This window comes from Stenella coeruleoalba, assembly GCF_951394435.1.
Source record: "Stenella coeruleoalba genome assembly, chromosome: 6".
NCBI lineage: Eukaryota > Metazoa > Chordata > Mammalia > Artiodactyla > Delphinidae > Stenella > Stenella coeruleoalba.
Window position 1 is genome coordinate 107,136,215 of NC_137151.1, and position 16,126 is coordinate 107,152,340.

General features: G+C 46.9%; 1 protein-coding gene across 1 annotated transcript in view; it reads right to left on the minus strand.

The window, feature by feature from the left end:
• MARCHF4 (membrane associated ring-CH-type finger 4) overlaps window positions 1–14,582 on the minus strand; it is a gene marked incomplete at its 3' end in the record, with an annotated part of 101,270 nt that extends 86,688 nt beyond the window's left edge. Inside the window, exon 1 of the mRNA XM_079924863.1 lies at window positions 14,073–14,582. Coding sequence (XP_079780989.1) covers window positions 14,073–14,567 — 495 coding nt within the window. The 5' untranslated portion in view covers window positions 14,568–14,582. The remainder of the gene's footprint in view (window positions 1–14,072) is intronic.
• Window positions 14,583–16,126: the final 1,544 nt, after the last annotated feature.

The following is a 16,126-nucleotide window of genomic DNA, read 5'->3' on the forward strand; positions in this document are numbered from 1 at the left end:
CTGTAGCTGGTAAAAGGGTGGAGAAGGAAATGTCTTCCTCCTGTGAGGGGCAAATGTCTTCCTCCTGGTATTTCCCATCTTAGCATTTTGCCTTCCATTCACTTCTGTAGAACCTGGTTTCTTACCTCTAAAAATTAGGAAAATAAAGTTTGCTCTTTCCTCCCTAGCACAGGAATATGATCCAGTGCCTCTGCACGCATTGGAGGGTAAGGAAGCTTCTGGACCCACAAGTGAAGCTTTCAGATACAAACTCAATTCAATCAGCCAAGAGAGTTTTTGTGGAGTTACTATTACCAGGTAGGTGGCCCCCAAGAACAGTCAGACCACTGGGATGCAATTACAGAAAGTCCAGTAGGACCAAACCCAGAAAGGCTGGCATTGAGCGGAATAGCTTCTAGAGAGGAGCTAATGCACCCCTCCCCCGTCTGCACAGAGCCCACACTTTAACCCACCCAGCTCTCTGAGGAGAGCAATTCTGGGTCTTAGAGCAGAGAAGGGTGATTTGAAAAGCAGTGAAAGGCAGAGAGGATTAGGCTGAATGGAAAATGTTCCTGGCGTGGAGAGTGAGGGTAGGTCTCAGATAGCCTTACCTTACATGCACTTCCATCTGGAGAATTCCCCCTACTCATCCCTATGTGGCCACTCAAGGATTAGCTTCTCTGGCGATCCTTCTCTAGCTTTCCCAGACATTACTAGTCACCCCTTCTGTGAGGTCCTTCAGCACAATGAATGCAACCCTGGTCTAAGGCACTCATCACAATGTCATCTTAGGGTTGCTTCTTAGCATACTGGGTTCTTGCACTGGACTCTGAGCTCCCCATCTTATCTCCACATTCCCAGGGCCTAGCACTGGGTGCGTTCACTCAATGTCTGTTGAGTGAATGGTCACACTGATCCTTTTGCTGCCACCAAACCAGGTGGACCCGAAACGAAATGGACAACAGGACAATTTCATCCTTAAATCATGACCTTTGGGGACAGAACATCCCTTAAGAGGTCATCAAATTCATTCCCCTCATTGAGCAAGACTGATGAAGTGCCCCCTGGGATGCGTTCTGGTCCTGTCTTTGGCTCTGGCCCTCATCATCACTGTGCCCCAGGCTATTTTGTCAGCCCTCAGCTAGCTCCACCTCCCCTTTTGTAAAACCGGTTTAATAACTGTCTTTTCATAACATTTAATTAACCAGACAATAGGCCATACCTTTCTATTACAAAAAATTTCAAACAGACATAAAAATAGAGAGAATAGTAGAAGAAAGCATGTACCCAATCACCCGACCTCAGCATCTATCAACTCATGACCAGCCTTGTTTCCCCTCTAGTCACTGGATTATTGTGAAGCAAATTCCAGCCATCATGTCAAATAAACACTTCTTTGAAACTTGCATTGCATTCGTAGAAATGATGAAAATTTATTTAAATCATGAGGAACCTCTCTCTATGTGTTTTGGGAGGGAGGAGGCATAGAACTTTTGAAATCATATCACATACATCTCCAAAAGCCTCAAACTGATTTTTTTTTGCAGACAAACACTTAATGGATGTCAGAAGTAAGAAACAAGCGATTATTGTATAGAATGTCAGTACTCACTTTGCAAGGACCAGACCCTGTGTGATCTCTCTGGAACAAAGACGACAGAAAGGCAGGAGCAGCTTAATGGACCAACCCCCTCAAGCACCTTGTTCTTCTGTGTTAAACAGTTGTAGTCATGTGCAGACACATACCCACTCGCTCGCTCTCACCCACAGACACACACACACAACAGGAGTGGACATCTCTTCACTCCCACTCATGCCTGCCCTCGTTCACCTGCAGCTGTCTGGTTTGGGCAGTTGCTTTCTGAACACACTGGAGAACTCAGAGCCTCAGCACTAGAAAGCTTTCTTTCTAACGTAGCACACTGCTTCACGAAGCCTTAAGTCTGTGGCTCCTCGAGGCACCGCCACAGGAGGAATCAAATATACAGCCCACACTCACTCAGTATGCCAAAATGCTCCTTTCGGGATGTCAGGTTAAGCAGTGTTAAAGAACTCTGCATAATGGTCAATGCTATTTATGCTGATGATTATGAACTCTGTTTATATGCTTAAGATCCCGTACTGGGAAAACATTCCTGCCCACTCAATACTTTTCACTGCTCAGGTGTCACCCTGTCAATCTCAGAGCACTTAGCACACGGTACTTATACCCAGGGCAATGTGTGAGGAATATTTATCATCCTCTTCAGACAGAGGGGTAAAGAGAGACCAGAAAGAGAATGAATGTTTTTCTGGAGTCCCCTTCATGTACTATGGCAGGTGTTGTCTCCTCAAATTCTCACAATAATTCTATGATGCATTTCTTTTATTGGCTCCATGTTGCAGAAAGAAAACCTTGCATCTCAGGGGATTGAATTGATTTGCCCAAAGTTGCTTTTAGCTGCTAAGTGCTACAGCCTGGATTCTAACCCAATTTTTCTAACCACCAAACCCATGCTCTTTTTTCTATACTTTTTCTCTTTTTTCTGTACTCTTTTTTTTCCAAGTATGAGAAACTACCCCCCATTTAAATTATTTTTAGTTTTTAACTTTTCATTTTGAAATAATTTAAGATTCATTAAAAAAACTTATAAACATAGCTTCCCATAAACCCTTCACCTTTCTTTTCCAAAGGTTAACATCTTATAGAACCACAATACAATGACCAAAACCAGGAACTTAGCATTGATACAATACTATTAAGTAATCTATGCACCTGATTCGAACGTCACCAACTGTCTCACTAATGCCCTTTCTCTGGTCCAGAAGCCAATCTAAATCACGCACTGTATTTAGTTATCATATCTCTTTGGACGCCTCCAATCTAGGAAAGTTCCCCCTTCATTCTTCATCTTTCACGACCTTGACATTTTGGCTGGTTGTTTTGTAGAATGTCCCTTAATTTGGATCCCTTTTAATGCTAAAAGAGTTTCACAAACTCGCAAATGACTGTAGTTGTACTTTGAGTATCTGCTCATTGAGAATATATTTATTGACAAGAAGCTGCACTAAAGTGAAGGATGCTTTTGATTTTGCTCATCACGATGCCTTCCACATACATCTGAAAAATTGTATGTGTATCTGTGAGATAATTTTTATTTACTATACTGGCAATGCTTAGGTATATTTAGTTTCATCTACCCCTGTGATATTTTGGAAGCTCCTCCTGAGGTCAGCAGCCCACAATCATACACACATCAAGGCAGAGGTTCTCAAAGAAAGTTTGGAGAAGACCATTGAGAGTTGGTAGATCAGATAACATCAAGAGCTAATGTTCACTGCATCTTTGAGAATTTATTGTGTGTTTGTACTCTATTCTTTGCCAAGAGTTTTGCATGCATTATATCATTTGAGCCTCACAATAGTACCTCTAAGACAAGTACTATTATTAGCATTCCCATTCTACAGTGGAAGAAATTAAGATTTCGAGTCTGTAAGTGACTTGCCCAAGGTCACACATCTACTGCACAGCAACACTGGGATTTGAACACAGTTCTGCTTGGCTCTGAAAGCCCCATATTCTTATCCACCATGCTAATTTTCTCCAAAAACATCTCTGATTTTTTGCTTCCATTGTTCCTATGTCTGGAAAAGCCTTCATGTCCTATTTTCCAAATTCTTTCCCTGGTTCAGTCTTTAAGGCCTAGTGCTAAGGGCGTTCTTCTAGGGAGATTTCTTCTGGTGGAAAGAGAAACTGGATTTATACAAACCCCAGGTACAGCACCTCCACCTGATACGGCATAAAAGAGGACAACAGAATTAGAAGGGGCTTGGATATTCCTGAGTACAACCTCTTCCTTATATAATAACAATAACTACTACTGTTTATTGCATGCTTTCTGTGGGTCAGCAGTGTTCTAAATGTTTGGCATGTGTCATCTCATTGAAATCCCACAGCAACCCTAAGAGGGAGGTACTAATACTGTGGAGGGGGAGACTTCTAGAGCTCACCCACATCTGGATTTCCTCTCTTTCCAGGTACCTAGGAGGATGACACTCTCCACCCCTGCTGCCGTTAGGCAGAGCCATGTTTCTAGATCCAGCCAAGTTGTAGGCGAGTGTGATGCGCCATTCCAGAGCTGAAGCACTTCATTGTTGGTATTCAGTGAGCTGTGAGGAAGCGGGCTGTGCACCATCTGTTGCCTTACTCTGGGACTCTGGGGCTTCCCCAGAGAGGCCCCTGCTTGGACTTTGCTCAAGATCGCCCTCTGAACATAATTCAGGAGAGGGAATTGATGGTTGTATTCATCAGGGAAATTAACATTAGCTGGGCAATGTCTTAACACAGTCAAAGTCTGCATCTCACCGTCATGTCACGCTCCCACGGTGGTTAGACTTTTCCATCTTGTGGCTGCCCCATGTGAAACTTGTAGCTCTCAGATCACGGAGGCAGGGGTGGAGGGGGATGCAAGAGGCATCCCTTCCTGCCTCTGCCCTGAGTGACACATGTCCCTTCCTTCTTAGTCACATGGTCCTGTGCCCACCCAACTACCGCCCTCTCCTCTACCAGTGCCCACACCTCTGTTTCTTATATGTGTGGGAACCTCAGGTCTGGTGGAAGCATTTCTCCTTCCTATTTGGCTTCCTCCTCAAACTTCTCCCTAATAAACAATATTACTGTGAAGTAGTCACCTACTTCGGAATTGTCAAAGCTAATGGTTAGAAATGCAGATTCCAGGGCACCACCTCTGCATTTTCCCCTTCCTGACGCACTTCTTGGTGCCCACAGATGTCTCAGAACGATTGTAATGTGTGCAGCCCAGGTCAGTGTTATCCAAACTTCAGTCGCTTACACTGTTCGACATATTCATACTATTGTTTTCTTCGTACGTCACATTTTTCTGTAAATGTCTCATATTTTTACTTCAGTAAATTTATTTCTAAAGGAGACTTTTTGCCACTACCATAAGTGAAAAACCAGTATCATTAACCATAAAAAGAAGAGACAAGTTGTGCTAATAATATTATTCAGCACTAAAAAGGAATGTGCTATCAAGCCATGGAAAGACGTAACCGTAAATGCACACCAATAAATGAAAGAAGCCAATCTAGGAAGGCTACATACTGCATGATTTCAACGACATGACATTCTGGAAAAGGCCAGACTATATTGCAGGCGTTCAGGGGTGGGGGCAGAGGGATGAATGGGTGGAGCACAGGGGATTTTTCAGGCAGTGAAACTATTCTGTGTGATCCTATAATGGTAGATACATGTCATCATGCTTTTGTCAAAGTCCTTAGAATGTACAACACCATGAGTGAACTGCAGTGCAAATTATGGACTTTAGGTAATAACAATGTGTCAGCGTTGGTTCATCAATTGGAAAAAAAGCGCCACTCTGATGCAGGATGTTGATGGTGGGGGAAGTAGGGAGGAGGGGTGAGGGTGAGTATATGGGAACTCACTCAGTGTTTCTTTGAACATTAAATTGCTTTAAAAAATAAAGTCTGTTAATAAAAAAGAATAGACACAAACAAATGCAAGCAAAACAAGATTAACAGATTCTAGCTAGATATTGCTGTATGTCCAAAGGCTCTGAGCCTGGTGCCTTCTCTCTTTGCTTGCAGAGGAGAATGACAAGTGTTAGAAGGGTGTTAAAGACGTATCATCTCTTCAATGAGATTTTCTCATGGACATAATCATAAGGCATGAGAGCAAAATGAGAAGAGAACAACATTCTCACTTGAGGATCTATGTTATTTAACGTCGTGTCTGTCTGGGGTATCCATCCTATGCCAGCTTCCAGAAACACTAGTCTAGGCATGACCCTGAATGCAAACACCTCGCCGTCACATATTGAGCAGGTTTTCCCGCTGCCACTTCCTCAACATGCTCCTCCGTGTGCATGGTCTGCTCCTGGCCTCTAGGGACTCAGAGTCCAGAAAAGTGTCTTTCTGCACAGTTCCTGCCAAGCAGACAGTGTTGCTTAACAAAGATCTGTCAGGGACATGGTGGTGATGGAGATGGTAAAGACAAATATGTTAGGAGTGAGGGACACAGGCAGGAGAGGACAGAGGTCCAGCAGAGTCAGGCAATGGAAGACAGAAAGTCAGCCAAACAGAGACACTGGATCTAAATTCCTGAGGGTCAGGCACAAAACAGCTGGCGTCTACTGTGGTCAAAGCACAGCCTTAATCAGAGTATCTGATTTTTTAAGGTTGTCGTGAGACAGTGTGGTAGAAAAGGCAGCAGTGTAATCTGGGGGCCCCACTCCAGGTCTCTGAGTTACACGAACAGAATGGGACAAATATTGTTCCCATTTAATGAACAGCTGTTGTGTGCCTAGAACTTTAATCCTGCCCACTCCTTATGACAAGTGTTCAAGCTCAGTATTTTATTCCTGTTTTATAAACAATGAAATCTAGGTGCAGGGAGGTTAAATAAGTCACACAGGATCACCCAGCTGGGAAGGGCCCAAATTGTGCCTTAAATCCATGTCTTTCTGACTTGAAATCCCATGTTCTTCCCATCCTTCTGAAATTGTACGAGAAAAGATCTGCTCCTGGTCAAGTGGTCGCAAGCCAGGATGATGATCACTGCGATTACTAGAACAAGAATCATTGCTATTTGTCGTTATAGAATCAGAAAAGGAGGTTGGATGGGGTGAAAAGTATCTCAAGGGATTGTCCATATCCCCCTTGCTTGGCATTTTAATTTATATAGACACATACATACACATATGTGCCCATGGACACACAAGCAAATATGCCTTCTACTACGTGTACACTAGGAACCAAAGATAAGTCTATCAGTCTGGAATGAACATGTACCAGGATGGAGGGGAAAGGATCAACAAATACTGAATTCCTACTGTATGCAGAGCCCTATGCTAGCCACCAGGGTGGTTTCAAGAGGCTTCTTCTGGAGAAATTGATGTTGATTCTCTTCAACCACATCCAGAGTAACCTTTCAATGAAGAAGGAAACTAATTTGATCTGTTTTCCTCAACACCTCTGAGCACAGGCCCTGGAGATATTCTCATCAGAGCAATGAGAATTGCTCTGGGTGCCAGACTGGGGCTTGTGTGTCCCCTTTGTGGGCTTGGATCACAGAGTTGGACAGAGCTTCTATTCACAGATCCCCTTCTTTGCGGACAGTTTGCATCTACCTAGAACTCAAATTATAACTTATTCAATTTCACCTATTTTGTCATGCGTCGGTCATTCCCATGTGCGTCCCATTTTTACTTTTAACATACACAGAGGGAGGTATCAAATGTGTACTATATGTAATACTCACAGAGTCTAAGTGACTCTATCTTACATACGATACTTCTTGAGAGGGGGATGGTATACAGTTCAGCCCGCACAGTATTCTCTTGCCAGCTCCTTCACATCCGGGCTCACTTCCAACTTGGCTTCCTTCTCATCAAACAAGAAGCAGCTAGCTCATTCCCACACTCCTTTGAGTATCCCCTCCCCGTCAAACCTACCCGCCTCTCCCAACTCACAAGCCACAACTGGGCTTCTCCAACGTACCAGCTGGAAAAAAGAGCAGAGAGAGAGAGAGAGAGAGATTGATTCCCAGTATCTCTCCTTCTTCCAGGCTCTTTTGAAATGCATATTTCACTCCTGCTCTACTGGCTTTATTAAGTAATTCTCTGTATGGGGGCCTCAGCTAGAAGCCACACCCAATAAATTAGCCAACCACCACAAACAGATGCAGTCTGGCAAGTGAAGAAGGATTACTCCAAAGTGAACACCGTGCAGAGGATCTACAGACAGTTGAGGTGAGAATCACTCCACCACTGTCAAGACACCAGGTGTCTCCCCTCCTCCAGTCCCTAATTCTGTCTGTGAATGACAGACAGCTTCACTCAACACTTTACTCACATGTATGCACGTGCATGTGTGTGCATGTAAAGAATAGATAGCTAAATATGGAAAATAGCCAGGGACCCAATGGTGAGGTTTGAACATCCTTACATCATCTCCCAATAAGTATTAGAGCACTGGTGAGAACCCTAAGGAAGTGGTCCTTGGACCTTCCGGTTTAAATAGGACCAGGACTGGCAGATGTAGCAACTGAAAAACTACAGTGGGAAAAAAAATCTCAGATGGGAAAATGAAAACAGCTCACTCATGACTTTGGGGAAGGTGTGGCAAGTGTGCTTCCCCTTTCCTGGGATGGTTTTGCATTCTAGGTCCATGATGGTATCTGTTCCCTGCCATTCATGAAATGCTTGCTCTCCTATTGTATGTGCATGGTGTAAATTCAGGATTGCAGCAATCACATGCTTGCCAACAACTTAGGATTTCTATGGACACAGGACAGAGAATATTCTTTGTGATCTTTGCAGAAGATGCCATGGCATAATACATGCCATGTATTATATACACGGGAAATAGATATTCTGGGACTAGATGACCCCTTGAATTGGAAGGGATGCAGACCCACCTCTTTGTGCTTAGATTAAAAATCTCTCTGGACCCCAAGAAATCTCATAACGAACCCCAAGTCTCAAGCTCAAAAGGGATCTTGAGGGTCACTAGTTCCAGTTGCCCATTTGAGCCCTCTTTCTAAGGCAGCCTATACTATCTTGGGACAGCTTTGATAGAAGGTTCTTTCTGATGTCAAAACCCAAGTTGGCTTCCCTGGAGATTCCGTCACTGGCCAAGGCACTGCCCTTTGTGATTCCACAGAACAGGTCTGCCCCTCCTTGCGCACAACACACGGTCAGCATTTGATGCCAGTGAATATGCTTCTCCCTTGCAGTCTCTTCTCCCCAGTTCCCCTACCTGCGGGGCTGCCCACTGGATGAACTCTAAAGGCTCATTCATTCAACAAATAATTATAGAACGTGAAACAAGTGCCAGGAACTGGATTGATGAGCAAACACAACCAAGTCATTGCTTCCAGGGATCTTACAGTCCCTTCGCAGTACCTCCCTTAGACCCAGGCAAGAGGGCCCCTTGCTATAGAAGGCTCCACTCTGACCCTTCTTCAGCTGCATGCTTCCCATAGGGTGAGGCGCCTACAGGGTCAAGGACCCACATCCTCCTTCTAGAACATGCTTCAGTTACCTGGAACCCTGGAATGCCTGCCTATTCAGCCATGAGCCTGCTCCCCAAACCTTCATGGTTCTCTTTCTTCAGAATCAAAGGGAGAGGGGCAAGAGGAAGCTCTTTGGAGGTGGTATAGATAGAGCCTGGACAAGCCAGTGGGTGTGCCCACACATGTATGTCCAAGGCTTATTACGGTGCAGGATGGAGTCAGCAGTGGAAAGAGAATCAGATCAGAGTGGCCTGTTGACCAAGGGCCAGATATCCTCATTTGGCTAGTACAGGATTCAGAGGACTCGAAGAGTTTTAAATTCAAATCTGTCTTCCAGGTTGTTTTGAAGGTATATTTGTCAAGATAGAAGGTTAAAATGTACTTTGTTTAACAGTTTGTTAGCTGGATTTATTACTTTTAAATATTTTGGTCTATGATATGTGGGCCTCCATCCATCCTCTTACCCTGGGGTCCATAAATGTTAAGGATGGGTCTATTCTTTGTGGATACAGATATTAGTTAATTAATCACAGAAAGAAATGTAAAATTGAACCATATTTCTAAGAAAAATAATATACCATTTGGGTCTCTCCTAAAATGTTCTGCTTGATCTCCATTCCCAGGGTTCTCCTTGCATCTTGGGGTCTCCAGGTTCCCTTCAGCCCTACAAAGCCCTTCTCTTATTTTCTGAGATCCCAAAACACTGACTAAAATATTCCACATGCTCTTGCCCCTTCTGAACTCAGAGCTTCAGGGAAATGAACCCTAGGAAGAATAAGGGAGGCAGACCAAGATTGTTAATCTCTTACAGACTCATTTCCTGCTTTTCGTTAGGTCCAAAACAGATGGCCCATCACCACACTGCCATGGTAGATTCCATCTCTGTACCCACTCCAGGGGCTCCACAGCTGACCCAGCCTGGGAGGTGGTTTCACCTCTTTGTTAAGGTATCCGTGTGTCTCACATCTCTTCCGCTTCCAGCTGTCTAAACTCAGCCTAAATCTATTTCTTCTCACTTGGTCTGCAGCAGCAGGAGAGAAACCTTCTCTGACTAATTGGGGAAAAGGTAGCAAATTCATCCACTTGTCTCTCTGAATAGGCACCCCACACACTAGCCGCTTTTAAGCATGCATCTCTTTCTCGTCCCCGATATTACTGTAATTCACCTGCGACTCACTGTCTGTGTGCCCTTGATCTCTCTAAGCCTCTGTGATGTCTGGGTTAGATTGTGAAACTCCCTGAGGGGGCAGGGCCACATCTGCCCTGTGTCTCCAGACCCTGCTCAGCGGAGCAGCCCACATAGGTAGGCACTTAATATAGACTTTTGATGATGGAAACAGAAGAACAGCATTCTGTCTAGAGCATTGTGAGGGGGCAAGAAGCAATCTACTACCACAGACAGACCACGTCACAGCAGCCCTCCTGCCAGACTGGGAGCTGGGGCACACTTTTTCCTTTTAAACAAGGTGTGTGGGAGGGGCACTGTCTCTTGCCTCTGAGATAACAGCAACAACAAACACTGTGACAGCATGGCTCTAATTGTGTGGACTGATCTGATGCTCAGAATAACCTTATGAATTTGGGGACTATCATTATTATCCCAGTTTTCAAATGAGAAACCTGAGTCACAGAGAAGTTGTGTAAATTGTTCAGGCCTCAGACTGGGGCCATCTGGCTTCAGAGACCTCAGCTTGCCCACCACGGCACATGGTCCCTTGACGTGAACTAGTGGAGCTTCAAGCAGAAATGGAGAGTGAAGTGTTGCCGACCAGGCTCTTGTCCCACACTCTCGCAGATCCTTGATCGACTGACCCCTGTCCCACCTGAGTGACTGGCTGAAGGAAGGAGAGTGTCAGTCAGCTGTCCAGCCTGGAGCCAAGTTGGCCCTCAAGGCATTTGTTCACACCCCATCCCTCTCCCTCCTCCTATCTTTTCTATTTCTCAAACATGCTAAGCTTGTTCACACTTGGGTCTCCTCCACCTGGAAAACTCTTCCTCTAGACCTATGTATGCATCGTTGGGTCATTCTCATCACTTAGGTATCAGCTCAGATGGTACATCCTTAGGGAGGCTCTTCCTGGTCACTCTGTGTAATGTAGCTCCCAAGCCCTCCCTTTCATTCTTGTCTAACTCCTTTTGTCTTCATCACAGCACTCAACGCCATCTGAAATCACTTTATTTGTCTACTAGTTTACTTGTTTATTTCTGCATCTTCACTAGAACTTTAGGTTCAGGAGAGCAGAGACCTCATCTGTTTTGTTCACTCCTGGATACTCAGGGTCTGAAACAACATCTGGCATGCTGTAGGTACACAACAAACATTTGCTAAATAAATGCATGTGTGAATGAATAAGTAGTAAGTCCTTTATAGATATGTACAAATATGGAACTAGCTGGATCCTTCAGTTTCCTGCCCCTCACCACATACATTTCAAGTTATTGGCAGGAAGACACCAAATTTTCGGTTTGGGCAGCCTTTTAGCCCCTGGAGCAGTGGCAAAAGACTGGGGAGCTGTTCAATTCCTTTGTCTGGGCAGAGAAAAGACCAAGACATTCAGCTACTGGGACTGCAGACTGTCTACACTCCATTCAGGGCCACGTGTGGACAATTGCTGGACACTCCCTCCTTGAACAGAAAACAAAATACTGAAATCTCAGCTTTTCACTTTCTGTGTCTGACTGTCTCTCTCCCTCTCTTCCTCCTCTAGAGAGTTTTCCCCACCTCCTCCTCTTTGTCTCCCTTCCTCATGGAAATCCTGTGAAGAAACACAAGCAAAAAGTGGGAAAATGTGTTCACATCTAACACATTTTACTCTTATTACTAATAACACAATCCCATTAAAATCTCCTGGCTGCTGTGCAAATAAAGCAAACCCCCAAAGTACAATAATATGCGGGGAGTGCTTGATTTGATCCAGTCTGAGTATCAACGTGGCCCCCTATCCCTCCCACATAATAACGGAGCCCATTCCTTTATTGGTGTTAGCTTTTTTCTTTATTCCACGCTTTATTTATGACACATTGTAAAAATAACTAACAAGAAAAGAAAGCTCCTAACCTCCAACCAGACCCTGTATCACGTGAGGGTATTTCACAATATTCCTAATAATCCTTTTTATTTAGCAAAATACTGCTTTTCCATGAGCAAAATGCATGCCATTATATATTAATCACTTTCAAGTCATTTTCAGGCTCATTATCTTCCGGATCCTCTCAACACATTTATAAGCAAATGAGGGGAACAGAAAACGGTTCCTCTAAATCACAGAAGTTGGAAAAGGGGCTCAAGGGTATAAAGAAATCTGAAGAAGTTCACACAACAGGTAAATATCCTCCAGAACAGGCTCCAAGTCCTGCTGTATTCTAGAGACAAGGGTGTTCTTGCCAGAAGCCACACTCCCAGTGGCCCCTGTGACATGCAGACCTGAACCAGGGCACATGGAAGAAGAAAGAAATAGCTTAAGAAGTTAGGAAGCTAAACAAATCCTTTTTTTTTTCTTTGAGAAGATGGGGCTTCTGATTGGGGCAGATGCTGACCAGGAGCGTCCTAAGGTGAAGCACAATTCTTGTTCTCAGCCCCGCCACTCCTCCTTGTGTCTGTGCTGGATAGCCAGCACTGGGAGAGGGGCACAGGGCAGGCACCCTGGGCCTTCTTGCCTAACAAGAGTCCTTGGCTCTGGGCTGCAGTCCAATTGGGACTTCAGGCAATCCTAGTCACAGGAAGGAGGAACCCAGCCCTCAGCCTCTCAGAGACATTTACTCACACTGAGATCAACATCACCTCCTCTCATAATGCCCAGGCCACGGCCCCAGTCATCATCTGTCCCTGAAGTGCCCTGCCCATTCCGGGCAAAGACAAAACGAATGAAAATGTCAGTGAAGCCTGACTCTCACAGAGAAAGCCTTCAACAAGAACCAGAGCCACTCAGGAGCACCAGCATGGCATCCTGCTACACCATCACTTGTCCAAGGAGCACCGAGCAGTCTTACCCCACTTCCGGGAAACTAGTGAAGAAGTGGCTGATGTGACCACATAACCCTGCCCGGGGTGCGACTGCATGTTCTTTCACCAGCATCACTAACTAGATCAGGTGAACCTTTCTGATCTGGGATTCTGTGGAAAGTGTTGCCACAATTCATGATTCTAGAAGAATGTGCACATACTCTCCAGCACTGCAGAAACTAGACTGAAAGTGGAGCTAGAGGGGGTGGGGTGAGTATGTCTGTGAAAATCTGAATGCATGTGGTAGGGAGAACCCTCGGCCTTGGGAAGACTCTGGTCCATAAGGTGCTAAGCATCTCCTATCCTGGATGGGGAGAGTTTAAGGGACTTTCTAAGTTTGTGTGCTTCAGGGCTGAGAAGGGAAATAGTTATGACAAGACTCCCTACTTCCTTCTCCATATTCCTTACACTCACTCTCACCCTACTTACCTACCTGCTTTCAACCTAGGAAAACTTGAGTCTGCCAAGAAGTGTTATAACAAACTGTATAGTCTTCATGAACTTACAATCCCCTCCATTTCCTCCTCAGTGATTGTGGATGTCAGTATAATATGGGAGGGGTTAGTATCAAAGTGAAGGAACAGGCATAGGCTTGCCGAGGACAAGGTCTCCACACACCATCAGAGAGGGAAGAAGTCTGAATCTGGAACTGAAGATGGGCTGGGGAAATGTCACTAACCACAAATCAGATACAAGGATACCTCGGCAACGAGCATGAATGTACCACCAAGTTTCTTCACTTCACCCCTTCCAACTTCTGAATCTTCTACTCTGAGGATGCTTAAGGAATTTTTGGATGGAATTGAACATATTCCAATTGAGCACTGGAAGGAAAATGCAAACATGGGGGACAACTGAGCCACCAAACAGGCTCCGCCAGGCACCAGACACCTCTTGGGCAAACTTAACCACATGAGACATCATTGAGGAGCCCTTAAAACTTACAGTCCTCACACTAGAAACAGCACAGTGGTTCCCCAGGGCAAGTAGGCGAGTAGCAACCTGCCAGACCTGGAGATCCCAGAAGGAAGCAGGGAAAGGGAAAAAGGGTCTCACCTGTTCCGGCCCCTGGAAGCAGATGCGGCAGAGCGGGGTTCTCATGCCACTGTCCAGGCTGCTGCCCAGTGAGTAGCGATCCTCAGCCTTCCCCTTACAGAAGTCATCTGAAGAGGCACTGCTGAGCAGCAAGGCAGGTGGCTCTGCGGCTGGGCCACCCCAGTCATCTTCCGCTGAAGGTGGCAGGGGAGGGGTCTCCCTGCCCACGCCTTCTCGAGGCCCCCTCCAGCCTGCCCGCCCCCCGGCACCCAGAGCCGGAAGGGTGTTGTTGGCTGCCACGCCGGGGGGCTGGGGTTCGCCGTGCATGGGCAGGGGCGCTGGAGGGGGGCGCCGCAGGAGGAGAACCTTCAGGTCATTGAAGAGCATGCGGCAGCGGCACTTGAGGAGACCCTGGTGGCGCAGCATCTGGGGGGCTGGGAGGCACAGTCCACAGCGGTACCAGGCACAGCAGTACCACCACCACCACCAGGGCAGCCCGCTCTGGGGCATCAGCATGTGCCCGGTGGAAGCAGAGAGACCGGTAGGGGCAGGCGGAGTCTTTGCAGAGGATGGGATCGTTTGAGGGGGTCCACGGTGTGTCTGTGTGATGGGGGGAGGCTTCGTTCGCACTGGCTCCTGTTACCTCCCTTCCACGTAGCAAATAAATTGCCCCCAGGACTGACGACTGCGAGCCACTGCCTCTGAACTCTACCTGGAAAGCCCAACAACAGCAAAAGTTTTCTTGCCCCTCCACCTCTACCCCAACCTTAAGCTTTGCTCAGAGTGTCTCCTTTTTGCTTTTGACCTGGTGGCACTGGTAGGGGCAGGGGGGGTAGAAAAAAAAAATGTTGAGGGTGGGTTGTCAGGGCCTTGAGATCAAGGTCTAATTGTTAGAAAGTTCCCCAGGAGAGGCTTATTGGGTTTTTCTCAAATGCCTAGGCAGTGGGAAATCTTTTCTTTCACATAAAAGGGTGGGGAAGGTTATCAATAAAATTTGGAGTGGACTAAGCTGGGCTTAGGGCAAGCTAGCTCAGTGAAGAATTGAAGACTGCATGTGCTAGAGAGAAAAGGTAGTTTTCCTCAGGTGTAACGGGAGGTTGGTGGTGAGGGGCTGAGGGAGGTAAGGTGGGGAAGAGAGGAGGTTGGGAGAACTTTTAATTCTCCTGGGCAGAAAACTGGGGCAATTAACCCCCAGAAGCACCAGAGTTACTTTTAAGAGAGCAGCGGTGGGAGTAGGGAAGGGATTCAGGTGCAACTGGGCAAGGGGCTTGTGCTTTGCCTCTGCAGCCAAAGGGCTGCACAGAAGAGGGGAAAGCCAATTAGGAGAACAGAGGTGGGAAAATCAGGGACTGGAGGGCGGGGGGCGGGGGGCGGGGAAAGAAAGGGAAAAACCGAAAAGGCCGTTTAACCCTTGCAGAGCTACCTCCTTCCTGAGCTTTAAGATCCTGGCTAGAAGAAGGGTGTGTGCTTGGGGGGTGGGAGGCAGAGAGCGGAGTAGAGATACGGGGTAGAGAATAGGGGCTTGTGGGAGGGGACTAGAGGAAGGAGTAATTACATGGTCTCAGCCCCCCGCCCGCCCCTGCGGCAGTCTGTAAATCCTCGGCCCCCTTCCCGTGGCGCCAGCAAATGTCCCTCTGGGCGAGGGGCAAGGGCCGGGATAAGGGCAGGTCCGGGCGGGTGGGTGGCCTCGCCTTCTCCTCGGGGGCCTCCTCGGGGCCGCTGTCGCCCTGCTTCTCTGGCTCCGGGTCCGCCCGAGGCCGCCGATGCTGCTGCGGCGGCGACCGCTTGTCGGCGTGCGGGTGTCTCCGGGGCGGGGGCTGCTCGGGCTCGTCCTCTGGCTGCCGCTCGCCGTCCGACGCGGCCAAGACTCCCGGCCTCATGATCCTCCTCCCCCTCCTCCCCCTTCCCGGGGGGCCGGCCCTGCGCCCCCGCGCCCGGGCAGCGCTGCCATGCAGCCGGAGGCGAGGCAGGCGTAGGGGCGGGGGCGGCTCAGGAGTCAGCAGTAGGGGAAAGAGAAGACGAAATCACACTAGTGGAATAAGCATAATTCGCTTCTCAAATAATCAGAGCAGAGT